Consider the following 20,371-nt stretch of genomic DNA (forward strand, 5'->3'; position numbering starts at 1 on the left):
ACTGTGTGCACTGTAAAAAACAACACAGGTGGTGTTGTGTTATGTTGTTTTGTTGAAATGTTAATAAATGGGAGCTTCCTCTACAATCCCCTCTGTGCATGAACCCTTACATATGGTAATTAAACATTAAAACACAAAAAAAAAAAAAAAAAAAAATACCATTAAAACACCCGCGGCTTATAGTCCGGTGCGGCTTATATAAGAAAAAAATAGTCAACTTTGAAGGTGCGGCTTATACACCGGTGTGGCTTATAGTCCGGAATTTACGGTATTTTCTTAATTTCTCCACTCCAGACAGTACCGATAAGAGAACCGTTAACGTGAAAGCTTATTGATCCTCCGGTATCCCGAAATCCGGCCCCGGGGCCCGTTTGGTACCGGGTCTTGGTACCCATCCCTACTCAGCGTCATTCCTGCTTGTTCATTCGCGCTCCCCTCCCCCTTTTTTTCTCCCCCCCCCCCCCCCCCCCAGTATACATGACTTCCTGCAGCTATGGGCCAACTACATCCAGCGGGTCCAGGAGCTGGTCCAGCTCAGCTGGAGAGTGAGAGGTCCTCCATGCTCCTGGTGCAGCTGGAGGAGAAAGAGGAGTGGAAGAGCGGGGAGATGGGCAACGTGCGGCGGCTGTAAGGTAAAGGTAAAGTCCAACTGATTGTCACACAATGTGTGAAATTTGTTCTCCGCATTTGACCCATCCCCTCATATGGTGATCTAACCCCCCAATTCCAACCCTTTGATGCTGAGTGCCAAGCAGGGAGGCAAATGGTACGAGGTGAAGCTGACCGACGTCAGGAAGTCTCTGGACAGCATGGCCGGGGAGAGGGCCCGCCTACAGATCCATTATGGGGGTCTCAGCAGGAGCACAGGAAGCTTCAGACCAGGTAGGTCTGACTTTTTATTTAATTTATTTGAATCAATCAACACACAGAACATCCACAAAGAAAATGACAAAACTAAGGGGCACTTTACACGAGGACGGTTTCCTATGGAAACGGGGAATTGTTGTATCGTTAGTGCCTCCCGGTAAGACGGCGACGGCAAATTCGCGCTTAGGAAACGACACATTTTAAAACCACCCTCCAGAGTGAAATTCTTGGTGACGCTCCCCGCTGAGCGCTCCATGTAATCACTTTGGAACGGCACATTTCAGAAACTCTGACGTGCCTGCACAGGCGACACACGCGATGCTGTGCGCGAGTTGGCAACCAAATACAACGTCAGTATGAATGAAGTTTGGCAACACTCAGAATTAAGCTACACTGCGGCCAACTTCAGTTACATGTTCATAGCGTTACTGCTGCGAGGAGCCGATGGCTGTACCCGGTCGGCATTTAACGTTAGTTACAAAAGCAGTCGACAGTGTTTTCTCACTGCCAGTAGCAGTAGGGTGACAGATCACAGTCAGCGCTCCCGGTCCTCGCTGCTCGTTAAAGATTTCCAATAGGCGTTATTCTGATAAACTGGTCACATATATGTTACATTCTCACCCGACAAATATTAAAACTTTAACAGTTTGGGGGGGTTTTTTAGCTTGAAAAAAGCTTTTTGGCAAGTCTAAATGACTGCGGAAAGTGTACTCTACTTCCGCGTTTAAAGCGAAATTACGTCATGCAGTAAGCGTCCTTGTATGGGCAAAGAATAAGGTGATCACACTGCCACCTAGCGACCTGGCATGTACATTACGGCGTTTTAAAAATTCAACAGCGCTCATGTAAACAGGGAGAAGGTGTGAAGGAAAAGGTGTGAAGGAAAAGGTGTGAAGGAAACGCTATTGTGTCGTTTCTTTCAGAAACTGTCCTCGTGTAAAGGGCCCCTAAAATAAAACCCTCTTTCCCATCCCCAAATAACATGTTTAAATCAGCCCCCCAGTGAATGTAAAGCCAGACAGTTCAAACAAATAGTTTGCTACTGCTGACAAGCAATGGCAACATTAGATGACCAGTTTTGTATTCTCTTCATACTGCCGGGATAAGATCAGTTTACTTCAAGACAGCCACTTTACATATTAAGGTATTCCTGACCTGCAACACTTGAGTCCTTTTTTGAACACAAGAGTATCTTGACTTATACCCAAGTGCAAGGGCAAATCTTTGCAGTGACTACAGCACATTTAAAAGCTGTAAAAGATCAATATGTTGAGTGTTGACCCCGTTACTGTCTGTAATTGCATACATGCATATCTACTGTACCTACACTACCTAGTACTACAATCTGAATTGTTGGCATGAAAGTGAGCCACTATGCTGCCTGCTCATCACTTAGTATTTGGGTGGGAAAAGATTTAAAGTCGAGCTGAACCCATTCGTCACGTGTGTCTGAGTCCGTTTCAGACTGAAAACATAATTTGTCTAACAAAACAAACGTGATGACGAAAGAAAAAAAACGTTGCATGGATGCAACTGGGACGTATCCTCAGTGATGTACCCTGGGGTCATAGGATGTTTCGGGTCTCGCAACATCATACACCCTCGCCCAGGTGACCCAGCCGGGGCTGGCCAAGCCCCAACTTACGTCCCAGTAGCTACCCACGGTCAGCCCTCTAGGAAGGGTCGAAGGTGGTCACGTGGTCAGGGCCACTCAATCCGCTGCTCCGGAACTACCCTGCCGGGACCGGGGGAGGGGGAGGGCTCTGGTACGTAGAGGGACCAGGCTCTGTGGGTTGCCACCCGGCCGGGCTCCTCCCTCGTCTCACCAGGTCTAGGACCTGTGCGCTGCACCAGACTCCCCCGCTCCAAACATCTCATTCCGAGGTGATGGTATCTTGGTGGACACCATGCAGTACCAGTACTTGGTGGCACTGCAGTCTCCACTTGCGGCTTGAATGGCCCTCCTAAAAGGCCTCTCGTGGGTTGTTGGGCTTCTTCCTCACGGAAGACGCAGGCTGGGGAGCTAACCCATACTGCTACCCGGGTGCCGTCCCTGTTCCGGCTGTCAACTGTCTCTCCAGTAGTCACTAGTCTTTCCTGGTTGTCACGTAGTCTATTCCTGTGAGTCACTGGCTAAGTCAGGCTAACAAGTTGAGAGGCGGGTCATAGTATCATGTCGATGATTTTATTTGACAATTCTGGGGACTGGATTGGGCTTTGGCCAATCCTGGCGTGTTCCGCCTCCAAATCGAGTGGGATTCAGCGTGTTGTGGCGCTCCCCTCGGGAAGAGCCTGCTGACTGACGCGAGGTTAGTGGCTGAGTGGAGCTCAGCGAGCTGCAGGCAGCCAGCTGCCTTCGTGTTGCCGAGCGGAGAGTGCAGCACGTCCGCCTGGAATCTCCGAGGGACTCTCTGGCTCTCTGTGAGGCGGCGAGGCGCGCGCCAATATCGCCATTGCATTAAATAATATTCCTGGAATGCGACTTTTAACTCATTCAGGGCCAATGACGTCTTTGACGTGTTATCAGGAATAGCCCAGAGGGCCAATGACGTGTTTGACGTGTTTTTGTTTTTATTACTGCAGGGCGTAGTTAAAACACTTCCCCAGCCTGTCACATGGTATCAGGTCCCTATCATCTAAGACAACACGTGAACAAACACATACCGCAGCTGTTGTTTTGAAATTGAGCAGGAGGAAAAGCAAACGGATAAGGAGCTTGCCTTGTGCTGACAGGAGAAACGCCATTGAAACGCCCCTCGCGCGCTGCAGGAGCTGGTCGCTTTCCTGTGTGCCAGCCTTCCTGTGTGCCAGCCGGAGAAAACCGGAGAAAGTAATCCACAGATGCGTTTGATCATCGGAGGAATGAGGAAATGATCGATCAGCAGTGATCAGAGGGCGGTGAGGACGTGTTGAATAGCCGAGGGGAAAACGGGAACGATAGCAGGGAGGATAGGGGAGGGAGATATGGACGAGCAGCACACGAACAGCTAGGCAGGCAGAAGCCCGCTGTCCGTTCAAGAGCTTCATGAAATCGCTGGGCTGCGTGCCCTCCAGTGCACTACTCCAGTGTTGCTCCTGGCCAATCCCGGCGCCACAGGGCGTGGTTATTGCTTATCCTATGTGGGGTTAGAAATCACGCAACGAAGGGGGATCGTGTGTGTGTGTGTGTGTGTGTGTGTGTGTGTGTGTCTGTGTGTCTGTGTGTGTGTGTGTCTGTCTGTCTGTCTGTCTGTCTGTCTGTCTGTCTGTCGGTGTGTCTGTCTGTCTGTCTCTCTGTCTGTCTGTCTGTGTGTCTGTCTGCACACTCACTCACACTGCTGTATTGTTGAATGTAAAAAAAAAGCACTTCATGTGTATATATATATATATATTATTTTTTTTCATTTGTGTCATAACGAATAGTATTTACATGTCTGATGTCAATACAGTTCAAAATAAAAGAATTGAGAGCGAGTTCTGCTTGAGAATGTGTATTTTACAGAAATTGCATTTGCTCCTGTTTGTCATCTCAGAGAGACAATTTGGGTGAAAACAGGGTGTATATAAATGGATATAAGTAGAGTACAGAACATGCTAAAAGCTCACTTTTTTTTCCCTGGTGAACCCAGAGACGTACATCTTCATTTTGAGGTATTGCAAATCACTCTGGTGCTAATAGATAATTTACTGTGGGTCTTGAAAGATGACCAACAATTATGAAAATCTTTGGCCTGTGCTAAATATTGGCAGTCCTAAACTGGCCCTGAATGAGTTAATGAGCCAGTTACATTTCTTTGCATTCTTAGACATTACCGTTTGATTTAGTTTGCATAATTGCTCAAATTAATAGTTAGTTTATGGGCTAGAAATTCTGCCAGATGACAGGCACTAGGCACCATTTTCCCCTTCATTTGGAAGAGAAAATTATCCTGAAATGAAGATTTGATTGACAGCTGCCATGTCATGATATGATTGGTTGAAATGGGGTAGAAATTTGATAGTACTGGGTGACGTCCGCAAACTGTAAATTACTGTTATCAATGAAATCTTGAAAAATTAACTTTTGATGTGAAAAAGTGTGAAAAACTAAAGAAATTAGATTTTTGTGATTATTTTTGCCATACATTATTAAATAGGTGCACTGCATACCCAGGTATTTGAACTAAAAGAAAAAAGTCATTTTTGGGTTCAGCTCAACTTTAAAGTTTAAATGACAATGAAATAAGTGCTAATTAGTGGATTCCATGTGTGCTGAATTGAGGAGTGGTTCCTAACAGATCATAATAAAGGTCTGAAGTGATGTTCTACCATGTATGTTACCTTGTTGCTGAGCAAGTGCAGCTTTAAACTGCCAGATTTTTGAATGGAGTTTGGTGCAATGCAAGAGAGAACAGCTTATATTGGGGCGGTCAAGTTGTAGTGAATCCTATTTGTTGATGGTGGTTTCCCCCCTCACTAGGAGCCAGAAGAAGGAGGCTGACCTGGCTTGTGTGTGTGTGTGTGTGTGTGTGTGTGTGTGTGTGTGTGGTGTGTGTGTGTGTGTGTGTGTGGTCCCCACATCTCTAAATCATTACAATAAATAGTAGTTTGTTTTAAGTCACAATTTCACTTCAGTTATTTATGTACCATATACAGAGGGGGGGGGCAGTTAATTCAGTGGCATACAGTATTTTAAACCTTAGCATTTTTGTAGACTAGTTTTAATGTAATTGTTGTAATCAAATTTCCATTGGACTATAACTTTCTTTGTTTTAATGTGAAACACTTTGTAAGCTCTGATTTCAGATAAGGGTTCTATAATTAATGATTTATATAGGACTTATCTCAAACAGATTATTATTAACACGTTCACTGCCAATGACGAGTTGAGTCGTCAAAAAAAATCCAACGGTTGACTGCCAATGACGAGTTGAGTCGTCAAAAAAAAAAAAAAAAAAATTTGACGGTGGGACGTGGATCAACGCCCCCCACGTCTCCTATAAAAATATTGGAGCCACCGAACGTGTACAACCCATTCCACCGACCCACTAAGTGGCGACAGTGCTCTCCAGACTAGAAAAAGCCAGCCAAAACTGCAGGGGAACGCGCGAGGAAACCATTCTCTCATACTGTAAAATGGATTGGCGAAAACGCTTTCGCTTTCGCGCATTATCGCGCTGGGAGCTGGCGGTGGGGGATTGCAAATTTGCATAATAGATTATGGGTGAAACACACTTTGAAACACCAGCATAAAGCGCAGAATCGCAAGCAGCTTCATTCCAGCTGAGCTCAACCTCAAACCCAGAAACGAACGAGCCTCATTCTCATACTGTAGGCGAAAACGCTTTCACGCTGGTGCACACGGGCGCACAACGGTGGGGGGTTCCAAAAATAGACTGGGTGGAAAACACACTTTGAAACACGCAGCATAAAGCCTAGAATCGCACAAAGCTTCATCAAAGCTCTCAAACCCAAGAAACGAGTGAGCCCCATCCACACTGCCGCCAGGGAGGGAGGCTGCTCACTGCTCAGACAGGCAGTAGAAACTCGCTTGTGACAAACGCTGTTGAAAGCCACCAGACACGCCCACGGAGGGAGGAGTTTGAAGGAGAGGGCGTTCAGAACTATATTGTTTAGATGTCTGATCTCTCACTGATGCCAAAAATAAATGGTTAAAGTGACTGTTCTGCCTGTTTGATTGAATTTCACAAAACTGCGATTATCTCAGCTTTCAGTCTCAGACGCTGAAACCAGGCTGTACTCAACGGCTAATATCTACATAACTACTAACTCTACAAACTAACTCTTTTAGACAGAGAAAGCACACATTCTATTAGTACTTTTGTGAACTTTGTGTTCACAAAGTCCAAGCAGAAAATAATCCTCGGCTCTTGTAAAATGAGCCAGAATCCTCAAAAAAACCCTCTGGCAGAAGCTACCTACAGTAAAAAAAAAATGGCTGGCAGTGAATGTGTTAACATTAATGATTAATTCTACTCTGCATTATCTTATTGAAACATCTCTGGATGCCTGTTTGACCCATCGACCTATATATGCCTACCACAATGAAGACCTGGGTTCGATTCCCGGCAGCGGTGCTTCCGGCTTGGTCAGACGCTCCTACAGACACAATTGGCTGTGTCTGTGGGGGGGATGCCGGTGGGGTATGAGTCCTGGCCGCTGCACTAGCGCCTCCTCTGGTCAGTCGGGGTGCCTGTCTGAGGGGAGGGGGGGGGGGGGGGGGTAGCGTGATCCTCCCACGCGCTACCCCCTGCTGGTGAAACCCCTCGCTGTCAGGTGACAAGAAGCGGCTGGTGACTGCACATGTATCGGAGGAAGCATGTGCTAGTCTACAACTCTCTCCAGATCAGCAGAGGGGGTGGAGCAACGCCCGGGACAGCAGAGGGAATTGGCCGAGTACAATTGGGGAGACAAAGGGTGAAAAATCGGCGAAAAAATACTTGATCAAAAAAGTAAATTACAACACTTCATCCTAAAATAAATGGGGGAATGTATTGAACACACTAAATTGTAGGAATGTATTGAACACACTAAATTGTAATGATATCTGAATGTATTGAACACACTAAATTGTAATGATATAGTAGTAGTAGTAGTAGTAGTAGTAGTAGTGTAGGTTCTCTCTTTACAACATCCGCAAAATCCGTCCCTTTCTCACAAGAGAAGCGACTCAACTCCTGGTCCAGTCTCTTGTCTCCTCCCGCCTGGACTACTGCAACATGCTTCTGGCCGGCTTACCTGCCACCGACATCCGACCGCTTCAGCTCATTCAGAACGCTGCAGCCCGTCTGATATTCAACCAACCCAAATTCTCTCACGTCACTCCCCTCTTCCAGCAGCTCCACTGGCTTCCCATCTTGGCCCGCATCAAATTCAAGACACTGGTACTGGCCTACAGGGCAGTACACCAGTCAGCTCCCCGGTACCTGCAATCCATGGTCAGGTTCCAAACCTCTCACCGCTCCCTTCGCTCCTCCACCAGTGCAGGTCGCCTCGCCCCTCCTTCGCTACGGGGGCTCAAAAGTCGCTCATCCCGATCTCGACTCTTCTCGTCCCTGGCACCTCAATGGTGGAACGAGCTTCCACCTTCGGTCAGGACTGCTGAATCACTGCCGATCTTTCGGAAAAGACTAAAGACACACCTTTTCAGGCTCCACCTGGGCCCTCCTTGATCTAACTTCGTCTCTCTCTTTCCTTATATTAAAAAAAAAAAAAAAAAAAAACCTAACCAACCTTGTACCACTAACCTAAACTTGTACCACTGTTCCTTCAGAAGTTGTAGTTGTCACAGACTGTGCTCCATAGTTGATTGTTCTATTGCTGACAAAAAATGTGTTATTGTAAGTCGCTTTGGATAAAAGCGTCTGCCAAATGACGTAATGTAATGTAATGTAATGTAGTAGTAGTAGTAGTAGTAGTAGTAGTAGTAGTAGTAGTAGTAGTAGTAGTTGATATCTGACAGTTTCAAATGGTTTTCTGTAACGATCATTACATTATTTCACAGGCCTCATAGGACAGACAGTTAGACAAACTCCAGTAGTGCTGCAACACTAATCCCATCCAGACTCCAGACAGGTTTTCATTTGGATTGAGTTCTGCTTGAAAGTCTTTTGGAAATTAACTCCTATGTTCTTTTTTTATGACACAATGCTGGCCAAATGTATTTGTTTAGCAAATGACAAACAAAGAAATCACCTTCGTATCACAAATTCACACAGTTATATCTGTGAATTTGACTGCAGGTTCTTACAGCATTTCACAGAGGACATGAAGTTCAGCGTTGAGAACCGTTTGACCATGCGTATCCAGCACAGAGCAGCAGAGCTGGAAGAGGTGCTGTTCCCTGCTGGAGCCACTCCCTCCAGCCACCAACCACTCAGGTCAGACTCTAGGGCAAGAATCTAGCAGAGCTTCTTCTCCTGTGGAACAATACAAATGTATTGAACATGTGATTAGAGACAGCCATACTACAGTCAGTCCCTCTAGGATTTTGTGAAACTGTTGCGATCAAAGTGCTTGATTTTGCAGCGGTATTTCTCAAAAATTGCAATGCAATTTGCAAAGTTGTATTTGATTATTTTGTTGTAAAATTGTGGAAAATGGCAACAAAGAGATCGTGATCCCCCCCCCCCCCCCCCCCCATAGTACCTAATGGCAGCTTTTCTCTGCAGTTTTTGTGGAGAAATTGCAGGCCCCGCCTACATTGCAGTGATTGGTTGAATTTGGATTCATTATTGCAATCGCAAAATGGTGGAGGGACTCGACACCGTAGCTTTCATCCTAACCCTGAAACTGAATCCCTGAAATGTTTGTGTGTACAGTAGCTTGATTAACAGTCAACTGGAGAACAACCCAGAGCAGCGTAAAGGCTTTTGCACACCAAGTCCGTATAGTCCGGGAGCCATGGGGTTGAACCTCGCTTCGTCGGATAAAGTTTTTTTCTCTGCTGATTCTTGTAGTTTGGGGGTACCTATTCAAAATATAGGAGGGTGCCCGGTGAGTACCCTTGAGCATTTTCAGATATTAACCCCTTAACACTGCCATTGACGAGTTATCTCTTTTTTTTTGACGGTGGGACGTGGATCAACGCTCCCCACGTCTCCTATAAAAATATTGGAGTCAGCGAACGTGTACAACCCATTCCACGGACCCACTAAGTGGCGACAGTGCTCTCCACACTAGGAAAAGCAGAGCCAAAACTGTAGGGTAACGCGCGAGGAAACCATTCTCTACTGTAAAATGGATTGGCGAAAACGCTTTCACTTTCGCGCATTATCGCGCTGGGAGCTGGCGGTGGGGGATTCCAAAAATAGACTGGGTGGAAAACACACTTTGAAACACGCAGCATAAAGCCTAGAATCGCACAAAGCTTCATCAAAGCTCTCAAACCCAAGAAACAAGTGAGCCCTATCCACACTCGCTGCCAGGGAGGGAGGCTGCTCAAACTCGCAGCAGCAGCAGAACACTCGCTTGTGACAAACGCAGGCTGAAAGCCACCAGACACGCCCACGGAGGGAGGAGTTTGAAGGAGAGGGCGTTCAGAACTATATTGTTTAGATGTCTGATCTCTCACTGATGCCAAAAATAAATGGTTAAAGTGACTGTTCTGCCTGTTTGATTGAATTTCACAAAACTGCGATTATCTCAGCTTTCACTCTCAGACGCTGAAACCATGCTGTACTCAACGGCTAATATCTACATAACTACTAACTCTACAAACTAACTCTTTTAGACAGAGAAAGCACACATTCTATTAGTACTTTTGTGAACTTTGTGTTCACAAAGTCCAAGCAGAAAATAATCCTCGGCTCTTGTAAAATGAGCCAGAATCCTCAAAAAAAACCTCTGGCAGAACCTACCTACAGTAAAAAAAAAAAGGCTGGCAGTGAATGTGTTAATTGCCAAAATTCCAGAAAAATAGGGATTTATGGGATTTCATGCAAAATACTCAAATCAAATGCATCCAATTTGTTTTCTCCAATGTCTATTCATAAAGGAGGTCATGTACAATGTATTTCATTCCACATTACATAATATTAACCCTTTTAGGCCGTGCCAGCAAAACAAATGTTTTATGACAATAGGGGTTGTGCTGGATGAGAACATCCATTGAGCCTTGGCAGGTGGCAGGTGCAGTGCACAATTGCTCCACTTTGCATCACTGATGACAGCCTACAGTTCGTAGCAAAAGTTAATTGAATTGTGTGTGTGTGTGTGTGTGTGTGTTGCGTCCATGCGAGCGCGGGATGTGTGTTTCTCACAAAATGTTATTGCACTTCAGTTTACATCAGTGCCTATGACTTCATCAGTCATGTCATACGATGATATGCTCTTATGACATCACTGATGACATCGTCAGTCTTATAACATCACTGATGACATCATCAGTGGTCTTATGACATCACTATGACATCATAAGTTGGACAAAAATGTAAACAGAGAACAGAGCAACATGCTCCCTTTTATATGGATTTTATAGGAATAGCCAAGCGAATGTGATTGGAACAACAACGTTTGACGCTAGGCCAATCAGATGCGGAGAAGGGCGGGTCATGCCTTTGCCATCCTGGGAAAAAATAAATAAAGACGATTACTTAACTTCCGGTTGAAAGGTCAGCATGTGTAAACTGTCCGGACATTTTATTTATTGCCCAATTGTTATTTATTGTTAAAAGTTCTTCTTGAAGGGTGCTGGGCATCATGCCTTCACTGTAAAAAAAAAAAAAAAAAAAGGAGGAGAAAAAAATGGCACTTTGGGCATCAGGGGAAAACGGGCAGGTGCTCGGGCACCCCTAGCACCCACCTCTGCACATGCCTGATTAAGAGAGTGTGGACATTGCATTTGATGTAAACCAGAGCAATTTAGAGAGAGACTGGCGTCAGCGGAGGACCAAAATGTGTGACTCATTAGCTAATGAACAGCCAGGAAGGGTCTCGCGCTACTTTTGAATGCTAAAATAAAGCTGATAATGTACAATTTAATTAAAAAAACAAAAACAAAAAAAACGTTCAAAGTACAACACAAACTGTCCATTTTACTGCAACTCGATAGTGTTGCTTAATCCAGGACCTTACTTCCTGGAACTCTTGAGAGTAAAAAACTGGTCCATTGGAGTGAATGGAGATGTCGTGACTCTTCTATATACACGGCTCTGATGTAAACTCATGACTTTGTCCTTGTCTCATACTAGGTAGCAGGGCTGGACTGCAATGTATTCTTACCGGTGCGATGGCCGCTGGGCCGCTGGGTAAGTGGGCCGGTCAGGTTGGTGAAAAAGTATGTATTATGTATTTGATTGGGCCGGTAGCGGCCCATTCAGGCGTCAATAATGAATGATTCTGGTCTCTGGAGTGGCCCTCTAACCAATGCTAATGTATAGCTTTGTAATTTAGGATGTTACCTGAAGGCAACACAGGTGGTGACAGCCAATGACATGCACGGAAAACGTATGTATGTCTGTGTGTGTCTCTGACCACAGAGAGAGAAAGAGAAACTGTTCCTCGTGTTATATTTATTTCCTCCGTCTTGCTGCTGCTCTGGGAGTGCACGCGAGAACTGCTGCATTAACCCACTCTGCTAACAGACGTGTTGTTCAAAGATGTTGTTGGTGCTCCCTCTAACTCCACAATGTGCAAGATAGTAATAGGCTATGTGTCTCTGTATAGGCGGGTGCACAACGCACACACCCTGCTGAGAGCAGCGCACACACATGCTGACATGCTGCGCTGCTGAGACGCACAGTGTGCGACTGAAATGTCTGCACTTTAAAAAAATCAGTGTTATGTTTAGTACTTGTTCAAAAGGCCGTCTATCAGCGCCGTTTGCTGAGGATGCAGATCAGGTACGCGCTGGGGATTGGAACGGACTCGTGCTGTAGCGGGCACGCGCTGTAGTGTAGCGGGCACGCGCTGGAGAGGTGAAGTGCGAGCGGACAGAGAGAAGAAAGCGAGTGAGGAGCATGGTTCATGTCCGCGGTTCAGAGACTGATCTCAGTTAGTACTGTGTGCGTGCGTCCCTGAGACCTGTAAGTCATGTCACTGTTTAAGTTATCAGTTAATTGCAGTTAATGTAAAGCATAAGTTTATATTCATGTTGGAGATTTGGTTACCCTAGAAGGATGCGTGATGGATTCCGCTCCTAGTACACGTGGCTGTTAATTGAATAATTGATGGAATGCCATACTCCGTGCCTGTCGGGTGCATTGTGGAGACTATGCTATGACTAAGATTATATTAGAAATAGATGTTTGCCCTGCATTAGTATTGTATAATTCATAGTGGTTTGTGGTTTGGTGCACATTTAAATAGTTTTATTGTATCAAGCTTAGGCAAGTAATAGTAATTATTAGTGATTGTTATTTCCACGATATATGTACATGTATGTTGATATGGAGGCTGATATGCTGGCTATGTATGTAGTGAACATACAATAGTTTATGTCAGTATATAGTGTATATACTGTGTGTATGTATGCATAGATGGATATAACTGATGCTATAGGCTTTGTGGTGGACTAGTTTATTACTGTAATTATAATAATGTATATATATATTTTATTATGCCTCCGCCGGCGAAGCCAGGCCGAAGGCATTATGGATCCGGGTTGTCCGTCCGTACGTACGGATGTCCGTCCGTCCGTCCGTCCGTCCGTCCGTCCGTCCGTCCGTCCGTCCGTCCATACGGATGGTTGTTAACGCCATATCTGAGGAACGCCTTGATGGAATTTCATCAGATTCGCCTTAAACATTCACTTAGGCCCAAGGATGATCTGATTAGATTTTGGTGGTCCAAGGTCAAAGGTCAAGGTCACTGTGACCTCTCGAACGCCATTTTCAAGCTTGTTAACGCGATATCTGAGGAACGCCTTGATGGAATTTCATCAGATTCGCCTTAAACATTCACTTAGGCCCAAGGATGATCTGATTAGATTTTGGTGGTCCAAGGTCAAAGGTCAAGGTCACTGTGACCTCTCGAACGCCATTTTCAAGCTTGTTAACGCGATATCTGAGGAACAACTTGACAAAATTTCATCAGATTCGCCTAAACATTCACTTAGGCCCAAGGATGATCTGATTAGATTTTGGTGGTCCAAGGTCAAAGGTCAAGGTCACTGTGACCTCTCGAACGCCATTTTCAAGCTTGTTAACGCGATATCTGAGGAACGCCTGGACGGAATTTCATCAAATTTGCCTCAAACATCGACTTAGACTCAAGGATGATCTGATTAGATTTTGGCGGTCAAAGGTCAAAGGTCAAGGTCACTGTGACCTCTCGAACGCCATTTTCAAGCTTGTTAACCCGATATCTCAGGAATGCCTTGACGGAATTTAATCAAACTTGTCTCAAACATCGACTTGGACTCAAGGATGAACTGATTAGATTTTGGTGGTCAAAAGTCAAAGGTCAAGGTCACTGTGACCTCTCAAACGCCATTTTCCAGCTTGTTAACGCGATATCTCATGAATACCTTGACGGAATTTCATCAAATTTGCCTCAAACATCTACTTAGACTCAAGGATGAACCGATTAGATTTTGGTGGTCAAAAGTCAAAGGTCAAGGTCACTGACCTCTCAAACGCCATTTTCAAGCTTGTTAACGTGATATCTCAGGAATGCCTTGACGGAATTTTATCAAACTTGTCTCAAACATCGACTTGGACTCAAGGATGAACTGATTAGATTTTGCTGGTCAAAGGTCAAGGTCACTGTGACCTCTCAAACGCCATTTTCCAGCTTGTTAACACGATATCTCACGAATGCCTTGACGGAATTTCATCAAATTTGCCTCAAACATCGCCTTGGACTCAAGGATGATCTGATTAGATTTTGGTGGTCAAAGGTCAAAGGTCAAGGTGAGCTCTCGAACGCCATTTTCAAGCTTGTTAACGTGATATCTCAGGAATGCCTTGACGGAATTTAATCAAACTTGTCTCAAACATCGACTTGGACTCAAGGATGAACTGATTACATTTTGGTGGTCAAAGTTCAAGGTCACTGTGACCTCTCACACACCCAATTTCCAAGCTCTGTAACGCAACATCACAGGAGCGCCTTGACCGAATCTCTTCCAATTTGCCTCAAATGGCGATTTGGACTCCAGAATGAACTAATGGCGGAGGCATAAGTCCGCGTTGCGGTCGTTCTAGTTTCTTTACAGAACCACATACACATGTAAACCACGCCCATGTCTGACCATTGCTCAGTCAAGTAAAAGTCTTGAAAGAAGATAAGTTGTCTGCTTCCGTGTTTTAACAGACACACCTGGAGCGAAGTTTAAATCCAATCAGAACCAGCAAGTTATAGTATCATACAGTCCTTTATTATAGCCTCAACAACAGTACTGTACTTATGTCTATTTAATAAGTAAACGTTGAGTTCTCACTGGGCACGTTTATTCAATGCTGCAACATCATTACACCTAAAACCCCTAGACCGGGTCATAACATGTGGCTTTATAAGTAAATCCCCAACCCATGCGAGCGCGAGCGAGAAAAATTGGGCCGATTCGAAATTGTGGGCCTGTCTGACACATGGCAGGTAGCTTTTTTGGTCCCAGTCCAGCCCTGCTAGGTAGGTAGGTGCTTCATACTAATGATGTGATTCATGACCAGAGACTTTGACAATCCATCAGTTCCTACATGGTCACTGAAATACCAATACCCTTCAAGGTGGCAAGTGGGCGGGGCACATGAGGTTTATCGCTCTATAAACTAGCAAAGAAACACACAAACACACATGCGTGCGCACACTCACACACCCGCACACCCACAGCACAGAATACTACAACAGTTACAGAGAAGTGTAATTACCGTAAATTCCGGACTATAAGGCGCACCGGTATATAAGCCGCAGCACCAAAATTGACTATTTTTTTCTTATATAAGCCGCACCGGTCTATAAGCCGCGGGTGTTTTGATGTTTAATTACCATATGAAAGGGTTCGTGCACAGAGAGGAATGTCGGGAAAGAGATGGCTGTTTGGGGAAGCTCCCATTTATTAACATTTCAACAAAACAAAACAAAAGTCAGGTCACTAATCCCCAGACAAAATCACACAACAATAGGCTATATGTGCAGCAAACGGCTGTAACCAGAGAAGTCAAGTCACTAATCCTCGTCTTCCTCTTCTTCCTGCGTACTGAAACCACCAAAGTCCTCATCTTCAGTGTCGGAAACGAACAGGTTCTGGGTGGCTTCGTCAACCACTCTCCTCTCTCCTTCATTGTCACTCAAAACCAACGAACTCCTCTTCGTCACTGTCGGCATCGAACAGCCTCTGAAGCCTCTGACGGCCCTCAGCGCCAGCTGTGGCGGCGTCATCCTCTTCATCCCGCAGCAGTCCAGCGTTTTGGAACCCGTTGGTGATTGTGGATGTTTTCACACTCCTATAATATTCCGTGATCTTCCTTTGTGTGAATTCGCCGAAGTTTGTGATTTTCTCCTGGTAGTCGGGAGGGAGTTGTTCAGTAGTTCTCGCCCGGACGGACAGTCCCTTTCGTCTCATGAATCGGAAGCACCAAGATGGGCCACCTATGAAATGTTCAATTTTCATTTCGGTGGCGACTGTTTTGGCCTTCAGTCGGATCTGCACCGTGGAAACGCCTCGGCCGTCTGCTCTCTGGGTCAACACCCAATCTTCAAGGGAATCTTCAAGTTCGGGCCATCTGCTTTTATGACCTCTGAAGGACTTTTTGGTCTTCTTGCACTGAGACAGTTCCTCCTGCTGCACCGTCCAACGCCTCACCATTGACTCATCGATGCCCAGGTTACGCGCTGCTGCTCTGTTTCCCTCTTTTAATGCGAGATTGACTGCTTTCAACTTGAAAGCTGCGTCGTGTGAATTTCTGCGTACCTTCCCCATGGTAAGTGAGAGTGTTGCTTCTACTGCTCGTCTTGTTGTGAATATTCCTTGATCTTCCTTTGTGTGAATTCGCCGAAGTTTGTGATTTTCTCCTGGTAGTCGGGGGAGGGAGTTGTTGGCCGAGTGGCCGTTTGCTTACCGTAATTACCATATGTAAGTGGTCACGCACAGAGGGGGTTGTCGGGAAAGAGATGGCTGTTTGAGGAAGCTCCCATTTACCGTATTACCGTAACATTTCAACAAAACAACATAACACAACACCACCGTTGTTTATTTTTACAGTGCACACAGTGTCCGCGGTGTGGTGAAAAGAGGGCAAGAGAGGAAATTAAAACAGAAGTGGATTTATAGTTAGAAAGAGTGCTAAAAAAGAGAGATTTTATTTGTATTTTTTTTTTTTTTTCTGAAAAAATCCATAGATAAGCCGCACCGTTATATAAGCCGCAGGGGCCAAAAAACGGGAAAAAAGCCGCGGCTTATAGTCCGGAATTTACGGTAGTGAGTTAGAGGCCGAGGCCCAAATCCACTCAAGATTGTTGCTAGCGTAAATCCGAAATCAGTCAACCATTGTTTTCATTTCCACCCATATTATTTGCAGAAACTGTCCAATTTCATTTTCATGATGGTGTTTTGGCGGGGCTCCAGTCTGCAAAACCATTTCATCACATTTTTTGCAATCATTGTTCTTGGCAGTGCTACCCAAAACTATAACTGGTCACACCAGTCAGTGCAAGTGGTATAATGTGTCAGATAATAGGAATCGTTGTAAACTTCCCTTTAGGAGAATCCAAATTCATTTTCATTTGTGAGCATTTGCATACAGTTTGCCAAACACAACAGTCAATGAATGATCAGTGTCAGGCACTTGTGTGCCTTGAGGCAAGTCCAGGTGTGCTTTGGGATGTTGTGACAACCATACATTATTATTGCAAATAGTCTACATGTACAAAAAGTCACGAGTTAATTTTGAATTGGACTACCGTATATCAGTTATTTGTATGCACTCATAGGCAGATTCTATAGCCTAAAGAAATTATTTCAAGGATAACAGAGAAATAATGATGGGGAAACACACATAGAGGCTATTTTGCACAGGTATTAGGTGTGCCTTGAGATTTTGTCTTGCACTTTGGTGTGCCTCAGACACACACAAGTTTAAACACCACTGGTCAAGGTAGTTCAGATGTCACCTGCACATACTGTCTGTACACACACTCTTCCCCCATAAGCGACCCAGACATGTTCAGGCCAAAGTGACAAGTTATTAAGACACAAGTTGACCCTGGTGCCTCTCTATCTCAGATCTTCTACATTCGATCGTCAAATAGGTCTAATTATTTATTTTTTATAAATACTTGATTCTAATCGGTCCCATTTCCAATTGATTGTAAATATGTAAAGATCAAAAAGTCTTTGATCAACAAAAACAAACATCTAAAGCCTTTAGAAAAGAAAGAAACAAACACTGATTCAACTTGTTTAATCAAGTAAAAAATTAAAAATACAGACTCTGAAATTTAATCTCATGGCTGTTCCTGTGCAATGCTAACTGAACCTCACGTCATATTAAGATAAACAGAATTTCTGGCGTGAGGACTCTGGAGACGATGAACCAAGCACACACGGATACACTCCAATTATCGCTCTCCAATGATAGAAGTAGAATTGGCTACAGCCCAGGTGGTGTATGATGGTATATAATCTCTGGTCCTGGATTTGTTTGAAACACAGTCACTGAAGAACTAAATGTAGGAAGTGAAATAAATTAACTGACAGTCCTTAAGTCAGTTTTGGTGGAGCACAAAGTCCTTCATCGCTTGTGGTAGTGGTAGGGAGTGGACTTGGTTCAGCCGATGTGTGCCCAGCACTGACCAGACTGTGAGGACATCTCTTGGCCTCCAGAAAGACCCTGAGAGCCTCAGTTTCTTCCCCCAGGCTGTCCGCATGATAAATGCAAGACAGTAGTAACTGTAGGACGTTGCCATGTTTTTTATTATTTTTTCTAACAATTATTTATGGTTCGATTATGGTATTTTATGCAGGCCGTGTTAGGCTACTGCTTTTTAAATTATTTGGTCTTTTTACTTAGGATACTGTACAATACTGTACAGCAGGGGTGCCCACACTTTTTCAGCTTGCGAGCTACTTTTAAATGACCAAGTCAAAGTGAGCTACCAAGCATATTTATTTATATATATATACACTGAGTATACAGTGGAAAACAGTGGAACAGTGGAAAAACAGTGGAAAAACAGTGGAAACAGTGGAAAAACAGTGGAAAAACAGTGAAAAAACAGTGGAAACAGTGGAAAAACAGTAAAAAAAAAAAAAAAAAAAAAAAAAAAAAAAAAAATTTTCTTCCTCAATGCCATGCGATCGACCACACTACCTTCGCGATCGACCGGTCGATCGCGATCGACGTATTGGGCACCCCTGCTGTACAGCACTAAATGGTTAGCACTTTATGACTCTTATGTCCTGTGTCTTTTATTGTTATTATTGTTGTTTTCTTTCTTCTTTGACATAGTGTAAAGGCAGAGACCTAATCCTATTTCATTTCACTGCATGTTTTACCTTGTATGACATTGTATGTGACAAATAAACTACCCTTGACCCTTGACCCTTGAGGATCCGCCCTCACATCCAGCTCTGCCTGCTCTCTGGTCACCGGGGCCGGGTCAGCACCGTGGTCCAGCAGCAGCTGGACGAAGGCCGTGTTGCACCTGTTATTCAGCACCACCTCCAGCAGGAAAGAAGCCACATCACGGGTCAGAACGCCAGCGGCCTGGAGCAGCAGGCGGAAGCAGTCCAGGTGGTTGTGTACAGCACTGATGTAGAGAGGGGTCAGGGTGTCTGAGCCGTGTATGATTCTGTTCGGGTCGGCCCCGGCTTCCAGGAGGATCCGGACACAGTCCAGGTGACCAAAGCTCACGGCCAAGTAGAGAGGCGTCCAGTAATACTCATCAGCTAGGTCTACCTGTGCTCCCTGTGTGATCAGGTAGTCCACACAGGCAGCATGACCCCACAAGGCTGTGTATGCCAGAGGGGTCCCACACCCATAAAAACACTTCTCATTGATCTGCCTTCTGAAGTGGTCTTCCTGCAGCAGGCTCCTCAGTGTGTCCAGGTCTCCTTCACAGACGGCATCATAGAGCTGCGTGTCATCATGCCCTGCTTGAACAGCCATTCCTTCAGATGTGTCACTGTACCACACTGACTTGTATGCTGTGTCTCAAACAGAAGGTATTATTTGGCCGCAGCTCGGCTGCTGTGTGGCCAATGAGACCAGCATCACTGATGATATCAGATTTATGACATCACTGATGATGTCACAGTGGGATTTATGACATCGCCAATGATGTCACAGTGAGATTCATGACATCACTGGGATTTATGACATCACTGGGATTTATGACATCACTGATTAGGTCACAGTGGGATTTATGACATCACGGATGATGTCACAGTGGGATTTATGACATCCCAGTGGGAAAATCACGGTGCAGAGAAACAGACATCTTACAGACATACTTCCCATCTCTGATTCATTTAAACTTTTTACAACACCAGCAACAGAATTAACTAATGTGAGCCCAGCCTAAAACCCATTAGCCATGATTATGGCGCTACAATCCACAACATTTTGATAGTATTAGTCTCATTATTAATGTTGAATATATTATTGCATATTATTTTAGTAAGCTATCAATTAATAATTATCCAGTCACTGTAATAGCTACTACTGAGACTACTGAATGTGCCACATGATTCAGAGGATGAGGAGCGCAATCTAAGAAAAATCGCAAAAACGTAAACTTTAAAGTTTGATTTATTCAAATGACTCAAATGTACAAAAAGTGTCAAACTCATCATCACCACCAGACACTTGCTATTATGCGTTGATTGTGCACACTATATAAAAAACTAGGGAAAACCATCTCTGTGATGGTAGAAACTATGTGACTGCCAAAAAGTGGCACAAGGCGATTTAACCCTTGAAAAGCTGGTCTGAAAAACGGCATAGGTTGAGGCCACGTCTCATCATAGACAGTCCGCATGTCTGGGAACGCCCACAAAATGTTAAACGGCTGGCGCGCGAGTGGGGTAAAACCGCCGATATATCTCATGGGCTGACTCACCAAAAGACGTGCTGCGGCTCTAAAC

The 20,371-nt window shown here is 44.7% G+C and overlaps 1 protein-coding gene across 1 annotated transcript in view; it reads left to right on the forward strand.

Moving 5' to 3' along the window:
- Positions 1 to 493: 493 nt before the first annotated feature.
- Positions 494 to 20,371, forward strand: part of LOC310770740 (ATP-binding cassette sub-family A member 2-like) — a gene marked incomplete at both ends in the record, with an annotated part of 93,225 nt that continues 73,347 nt past the window's right edge. Inside the window, 2 exons of the mRNA XM_083663457.1 lie at positions 494 to 627; positions 746 to 882. Of these exons, the coding sequence (XP_083519583.1) occupies positions 494 to 627; positions 746 to 882 (271 nt within the window). The remainder of the gene's footprint in view (positions 628 to 745; positions 883 to 20,371) is intronic.

This window comes from Poromitra crassiceps (genome assembly GCF_964638095.1).
Source record: "Poromitra crassiceps genome assembly, contig: HAP1_SCAFFOLD_211, whole genome shotgun sequence".
Taxonomy (NCBI): domain Eukaryota; kingdom Metazoa; phylum Chordata; class Actinopteri; order Beryciformes; family Melamphaidae; genus Poromitra; species Poromitra crassiceps.